This window comes from Orycteropus afer, unplaced genomic scaffold (genome assembly GCF_000298275.1).
Source record: "Orycteropus afer afer isolate SDZICR_OR568_19922 unplaced genomic scaffold, OryAfe1.0 scaffold00967, whole genome shotgun sequence".
Taxonomy (NCBI): Eukaryota; Metazoa; Chordata; class Mammalia; order Tubulidentata; family Orycteropodidae; genus Orycteropus; species Orycteropus afer.
In genome coordinates this window covers 408,091-416,529 of record NW_006922554.1, presented here as the reverse complement: position 1 = coordinate 416,529, position 8,439 = coordinate 408,091, and the positions used below count along the sequence as shown (strand labels likewise).

At 35.7% G+C, this 8,439-nt stretch overlaps 1 protein-coding gene across 1 annotated transcript in view; it reads right to left on the bottom strand.

Moving 5' to 3' along the window:
* Positions 1 to 7,675: 7,675 nt before the first annotated feature.
* Positions 7,676 to 8,439, bottom strand: part of DYNLT3 (dynein light chain Tctex-type 3) — a 6,961-nt gene continuing 6,197 nt past the window's right edge. Inside the window, exons 4-5 of the mRNA XM_007958429.2 lie at positions 8,049 to 8,126; positions 7,676 to 7,752 (exon numbers count right to left, since the gene is read on the bottom strand). Coding sequence (XP_007956620.1) covers positions 7,676 to 7,752; positions 8,049 to 8,126 — 155 coding nt within the window. The remainder of the gene's footprint in view (positions 7,753 to 8,048; positions 8,127 to 8,439) is intronic.

Genomic DNA, 8,439 nt, shown 5'->3' with positions numbered 1-8,439 from the left:
ACGCTGTAAATCTTCACCCAAATCAAAATAAAATTAAAAAAAAAAAAAAGGGGGAATGAAAACAAAACATACCAAAACCTTTGGGACACAGTTAAAGTACTACTCAGAGGTCAATGTATAGCAATAAACACACATATCAAAAAAGAAGAAAGAATGAAAATCAACACCTTAACCCAACAACTCCAACCATTAGAAAAAGTGCAACAAAAGAAACCTACATTCTCCAGAACAAAGGAAATAATAGATCAGAATAGAAATGAATGAAACAGGAAAAAAAAAATGTCATCAAGACTAGAACCAATAAAATCAACAAACCACTAGTAAATTTAACTAAGGATAAGAAAGAGAAGATAAAAATAACATGAATGATCAATGAGATGGGTGACATCACAACATAACCAACTGAAATAAAAGAGATAATAACAGAATCTTGTGAAGAATTATACTCCAAGAAGGAGCTTTGGTGGCATAGTGCCTAGGGCACTTGACTGCTAACCAGAAGGCTGGCAATTTAAACCCACCCGTCACTCCTCTGAAGGAAGGTTGGGTAATCAACTTCCATAGTGATACCTCATCAGAAACCCAAGGAGGGGTCGCTATGAGTCGGGGCCGGCTCCACAGCACCTAACAACAGCAACAACATACTCCAACAAATTTGAACACCTAGAAGAAATTGATAGATTTTTAGAAATCCAAGGCCTACCTAAATTAACAGACTGATGTGGAAACCTTGAACAAACCCATAACAAAAGAAGAACTTGAGCAGGTCATAAATAACTCCCCACAAAAAGAAAAAAAAAACTCTTGGCCCAAATTCTATCAAATATCCTAGCCAACAGAATCCAAAGGCATATAATAATATTAATAATACACCATGACCAAGTGGGATTTACAGCAGGTATGAAAGTTTGATTCAACATCACAAAAAAAAAAAAAAACAATGTAATCCATCACATAAATAAAACAGAGGAAAAGAATCATATGATCATATCAGTGGATGCAGAAAAGGCATTTGATAAAATCTAACACTCATTCCTGATAAAAACTCTCGGTAAAATAGGACTAGAAGAGAAATTTCTCAATATAATAAGTAGCATATATGCAAAACCAATAGCTAACACTATTCTGATTGTAAAGAGACTCAACATATTCCCCTTGTGAATGGGAACAAGACAAGGATGCCCTCCATCACCACTTCTATTCAACATTGTATTGGAACTCCTAGCCAGGACAATAGACAAGAAAGAGAAATAAAAGGCATCCAAATTAGCAAAGAAGAAGCAGAACTATCACAATTTGCAGATGACATGATCCTATATATAGAAAACCCAAGAGACTCAGTAAGAAAACTACTGGAACTAATGGAAAGGTTCCTCAAAATAGCAGGCTGCAAGATTGACAAACAAAAATTAGTTGGATTCCTCTCCACCAGCAAAGAGATCTCTGAAAAGGAAATAAGGAAAATAATACCAGTTACCACACCTACCATAAAGATAAAATACTTAGGAATACATCTTACCAGGGACAACAAAGAAAACTATAAAACACTATTACAAGAAATGGTAAGAGATTTACAAAAATGGAAGAACATGCCATGCTCATGGATAGGAAGAATGAATATTGTGAAAATGTCAATCCTACCCATAGCAATTTATATATTCAGTGCAATCACAACACACATCCCATCAACATTCTTTAAGGACATGAAAAAACAAATCACTAACTTTATGTGAAAGGACAGAGACCTTGGATAAGCAAAACACTACTGAAGAAGAAAAATCAAAGTGGGAAATGTCACATTCCCAGATCTCAAAACCATTGTAGTCAAAACAGCCTGGTATTGGTACAAAGACAGACCAAAAGACCAGTGGAACAGAACTGAGAATCTAGATATCGATCCAACAACCTATATACAGCTGATCTTTGACAAAGGGTTGAAACCCATTAATAAGGGAGAGATAGTCTCTTTAACAAATGATGCTGACAAAATTGGATATCTACTTGCAGAAAAATGAAACAAGATCCATACCTCACACTACACATAAAAATGAACTCAACATGGATCAAAGAACTAAATGCAAAACCCAAAAGTGTAAAGTTCATCAAAGGTAAAATAGGGGCAAACCTGTTGTTGTTGTTGTTATGTGCCATTGAGTCAGACCCAACTCATAGCGATCCTTCCTTAGGTTTCCAAGGTGGTACCACTATGGAAGTAGATTGCCCAACATTTATGGCTATAAAGAGACCATCAAGTATAACCTAAAATGCACAAGCAGCAGAAGATAAACTAGATGACTGGGGCCTTTTGTCTTTGTCTTTGCTTTTCTTTCTTTTCTTTTCACTACAGGAATATTTTATACTGATAAAATAGTGCTAAACTCTGCAGTATTATTATCAAAGAATAGGGGCGTATATAAAATGAGGCTAGTAATGTGACTAGGATAATAAGTATAAAAACTCAAGGAGAAAGATTGATTAAGGTTGATTTGAGAGGCAAGGTTTCCCAAAGGAAATGACTAGGATTTGGATAAGGAGGGATCATAGGCAGGGCATGAGCAAGAGTGAACATATAGCACCTGATGACTGGGACCTTTTAAAAATTAAATTCCTATGCACATCGAAAGACTTCTCCAAAAGAGTCAAAAGAGAATCTATAGACTGGGAAAAAATTATTTGGCCACGACATATCTGACAAGGGACTTATCTCTAAAATTTATAGAAAACTTCAACACCTCAACAGCAAAAAGAAACAATCCAGTTCAAAAATGGGCCAAGAACATCAACAGATATTTCACCAAAACAAGATACTCAGATGACCAACAAACACACGAAGAAATGCTCAGGATCATTAGTCATTAGAGAGATGCAAATAAGAACAACAATGAGATATCATCTCACCCCAGCAATGATAGCAAAGTTCAACAAAGCAGAAAATACAAATGCTGGTGAGGGTGTGGAGAGATTAGAACTCTCATACACTTGTTGAGACTGTAAAACGGTACACCCACTGTGTAAAATGGTATGAAACTTCTTTAAAAGAAGTTGGAAATAGAAATAACGTTTGGCCAGTAATTTCACTACAAGAAATATATCCTGAAGAGGTGAGATCCAGGACACAAATAGATTTATGCACACCCACGATCTAGTGACACAGTGCCTAAGGCATTTGACTGCTAACCAGAAGGCTGGTCGTTCAAACCCACCAACCACTCCTCAGAAGGAAGGGTGGGCAATCTACTTCCGTAGAGATACTGTCTCAGAAACCTAAGGAGGGATCACTATGAGTCAGATCCGACTCAACGGCAATGAGTTTGTTTTTTGGGATGTTCCTTATAGCAAAGAGATGGAAACAACTGAAGTGCCCATCAACAAATGAATGGATGATTCAACTATAGTACATATACACAATTGAATACTATGCAACATTAAAGAATAATGAAGAATCCACGAACCATCTCATAACATGGATGAACTTGGAGAACACTATGACTTACTTCATTCGGAGCCAAATAAGCCAATCACAGAAGGACAAATATTATGAGTCCATTATTGTAAAATGTCAAGGAAAGATTTATGTAGGGAAGAAAATTTACTTTGTTGGTTACCAGGATTTTGGGGAGAGGAATGGGAAACTCCTCACCAGTTAAGAGTCATATGTTGATTTGGATGAAGGGAAAGGCAATATAACAAGTGTGTGATCAGCATGATAACAATAGGGAAAAGGAGGGCACAGGGAGGTGCACAAAATGTATGGACAACAGAGACATATACTATTACCTACACAACAACACTGCATTAACAGTAAAAACAAATACTAATCTATAGGTGGATACATAGGCAGACAGGCAAGAAGAATAGATGTGGGTAGGTGAACAGGAATATACCCATGCCCACAGAGAGATTTAGCTGATGATATTCCTACATGTATATTTGTGCTATAAAAATATATATACACATTATAGAACAACCAGACGACAAGGTTGAGGTAGCTTCTTAGCCACACCAAGCACCTTGAGGGAATGAGTTGCTGGACCTACGGGCTTGGGACCATGGTCTTGGGGGACATCAAGCTCAACCAGCACAACATAGTACATAAAAATATTATTCTACATCCTACTTTGGTGAGTAGTGACCAGGGTCTTAGAAGCTTTCAAGCGGCTACCTAAGATGCAACTATTGGTCTCCTCATCTGGAGCAAAGAATTGTGAAAAAAACCAAAGACATATGAAAATAATTAGTCTAAGACACTAATGAACCATGGGAACCTCAGCCTTCACCACCCTGAGATCAGAACTAGGTGGTGACTGGCTACCAATACCAACCACTTGGAAAGGGATCAAAATTGGAGATCCTGGATAGAGTGGGAGGAAAAATGTGGAACAAAATTCAAAAACACAAAAATGACCAGAATTATTGGTTGGATAGAAAGAAACTGGTGGTACCCCAAGACTACAGCCCCGGATATCCTTTGGGCCTGGAATTGGACTGACTTATTAGCTCTCAGCCACATAATACACATGCCTAGCAGCTGAACACCTATGCCAGGGAGATGCACCCCTTAACAGTCAACCCTGAGAGATCAGAAGGGCAGCATTTCCATAGGGGGAAATCTAGACAGACAGGAGTGCATAGGTAAGAAGATCACAGTGAAGGGGGAGTCACAGGAAGGAGATGGAGGAGAGCTCTTCCATTGTAGGGACTGGGGTTGTAATTGGGGCTGTGATACAAAATGTGTATGAACTGATGAGTGTAAACTAAATCTGCTTTGTAAATTTTCACCCAAATCACAATGAAAAAAATTTTAAAAAAGGGATGATGGTTGCACAAAATGATTGATGTAATTGGTGTCACTGAATTACACACATGAAAAATGTTGAATTGCAACTGTTGTTATATCTATTTCTACAGCTATAAAAAGGGGGGAAAAAAGAAAAAAATTAGTGATGAGTGTAGGTGGTAAAAATACATCGATGACTCCTAATTAGAGAACATGCAACTTAGAAAGAAGAGCAGAAAAGTACTTTTTACTAGAGACAATGTAATGAGATGTTATCATCACTTAGGGTAGAATACTGGTACTTTACAAAGAAAAATTACAGCTTTACAAAAATGCTAGTTACTACTTGCATTTGAATACCCTAATTTCACATGCTTAAAGCTCGTAATTAAAAGAAAAAAACAGCAACAACTCAATTTTAAGTTGACAAACAGAACAAAGTTCTTTACCAAAAATAATCATTAGAAGCCAAGAAGTAGTGAACATATTTTTACTCTTACTTTTATAAAATTTTATGTTAAAATCATAAGACATAAAGTAGAAACTACTAATTATTTTGCAGTGGTGAATACTGGGTTCATGTTTCTATTTTGAATTGTATGTTTTTCTGCACAATCTATGCTGCCCCATATTAATTTATCTTCCCTAATCACCCTCTTCGGGAGCTCTGGTAGCATAGTGGCTAAAGCACTTGACTGCTAACCAGAAGGCTGGCGGTTCAAACCCACCAGCCACTCCTTGGAAGGAAAGTTGGGCAATCTACTTCCATAGTGACACTGCCTCAGAAACCCAAGGAGAGGTCACTGTGAGTCAGATATGACTCGATGGCAGTGAATTTTTTTTCAGTCCTCCTTTTCAGAATTTTGTAAAGTATAACCCACTCACTACCTTCAAGTTGATTCTGACTCATAGTAACCCTCACTGGGTTTCTGAGGTGGTAAATCTTTATAAAAGTAGATGGCTCCATCTTCCTTCCACAGAGTGGCTGGTGGGTGTGAACTGATCTCTCAGGGTTAGCAGTTGAATGCCTTAGGTAATATGCCACCAGAGCTCCTTAAAGTATAATGTCATTTCTTTAACTATTCAATGATAACACACAAGTAAGAGTGCAGCACAAGGAGATAATCTTTATTTTATTTTCACTATAAACAGAGCAGATAGCAGGTACACGAGGTATGTTTTAATGATTTTTTAAAATCAGGTTTCTATAACAATAATCAAAAATGATGTATAAAAAAGAGCTATACCACAATAATAAAAAATAAGCTTTAACCACGCAGATATTTTGGTCACTAATAAACTCTTCAAGGGCACAATAGCCAGCAGCATAAAATAACATAATTGTAATGGTTATGAGAATTTTTGACGTGTCAAAAACAGAGATCACTGCATTAAACTGAATCCTTTTATTTTCTTAATATTCTTCTTAAACACTGAATTATTGTTATTCAGCAAAATATCAAACATGCACAGAGCATTCCTAAAAGAATACTCCCTTAATATTGTGAATACTAATATCAAGCTTTTTTGTTCCCCGCAGAAAATTCCAATGAATCATGATTTCACTATATGTATCAGTGTCAGTGGTCTGCAAAAGTGATTTTGCTTTCAAGGTCAAGTAATAGATTGACTTCACATTTGGTGGCCAGCTGTGTGTACCCTACTTTTTCAACTTTTTTTTTCTTAATAAATTTTGTATTTCACAAGCCCTGAGTTATTAGATAAACTGCTAGTGAGTGTATACTTTTAATTTATAGTTTACTCCACTCTATTTGAACCCCACATAATAAGTATTTAATATTATTTACAGATGGTTGTAACTAAAGCAATGATATAATTCACTGCTAAAAGCATTAGATTTCTAATAAGGCGTGTAACTAAGAGTTGCACATTTTATGAATTTTTTAACATGTAGGAGCAATCCTTAAAATTACGTCTATAATTCTCTGGCAATAATAAGAAGTGCTTTTCATTTCGCTTCCTTCTACATGGACAACCAGATTCACCATTTTCTTTTCTCTCAGATAAAAAAACCTCTTTTTTCATCTTTCCCAAACCTAACTGCTACAATTTCTCAACTAACTAAATAGGTGCCAATCTGAACTGCATACTGATGACTATAATTCCTAGTAGAGAAATATGCCCACAGGAAGCATTCAGTAAATATTTGTCCCACATAAAGTGAATGAAATGTAAGCCACTTGTTTGAGTCCTATGCTGTTCACCATACACTGTAACTGATTTTGTTTAACTAGGGAATTCAAGTCAGTAGATTTAAATCACACTCAAATGTAAACCCAATAATATGAAATTAAAAAATAATAATAATAATACTTGATGTAAAAATGCTCAGAAAAAGTAAACAAGTTAATTATAGTTGCTATTATCATAGTAGTGGACAGGAAAAAAAAAGACAATGACTTTCTGCTAAATGTACAACTAAGTGAGGGAAAGGAAAAAAAAAAAAACTCAAGTGTTAACTAATTCTTACTGTCTCCACATTTGTCCTTGCAGCTTTTTTATCATCTATTTATTCCTTTTAACTTCTCTAAAGAGAGGAATTTTATTATCTAAATGGATTCCTCCATTTCCTTAGGTACACAAAGTTAGTGAAAAACTGGTGTAAATATAAGATTATATTTTCATATGATGCCATATTCCTGCATTTATTTCTGCTAACATTCAATTTTTCCTATTTTAATGATTCTGTATAGAATATGAAATAATCTGCCAACATACTATGAAACTGCTTGCTTATAATATTGTTTTTGTTGATAGCTTTGAAGCATATTGCACACTTTTCATCTACTGCATTAATAAGTAATTACTACTTTTTTCCAGAAAGGATTTACTGGCAAATTCTTAAATTAATGGCTTTAGCCTAACATTCTTTGTCAGTTACAGGACAATAGCAATGGCGAAAACATTGGCGATACAGTTCATGGTTCGGTTCTCCCATCTTACAGTACAGGTTCCTGAAAACACACAAAAACAGAGTTTTTCAAATACCAGCAAAACATCAAAGTGATCAAGACATACATATATACAATTTTCGATAGGTTTTATTACCCTATTTCCTTCAGTCAGTTAAATCTTTACATTTCATATTTGTCTGAAGGCATACTTGTCACTAGGTACAAAGCAACCGTCTTGATAAAGTTCTTTTCAAAATTTATTAAGATATAAATAATCATTTGATTTAAAAAAAAGTACACTGTTTGACGTTCCTAGAAATTGGACTTTGTTTGAAATCAACTTTAAGCTCTCTTACCATCAGATGTGGTATCCCAAAAGCATGAGCTGGCTGTGTGGAAGCCATATGCACTCTTCTGCACCACTGCACAGGTCACTAAAAATAAAGCCATAGAGTGAGAACACACACAAATAAAGGAAAAGTTATCCAGGATCTAAGCTTTCCACTGAAAGCTGTAAAAATATCCAAAAAACAAAACATTCAGCAAAAGGATGGAAAAAAAGTAAATCTATCATCTTCATTACCCATAATCATGGTTTTGACCCCATTGGATCCAGTCTGTTTGCTGTCCACTGCTATAACCTCTGGTGATTGTATGGCAGTAAATTTCTGCGGCAAATTGTGTGCCTTGTCCCATGGGCATAAAATAGACCCAGATATGAATATATATATATAGGAGCTCTGGTAG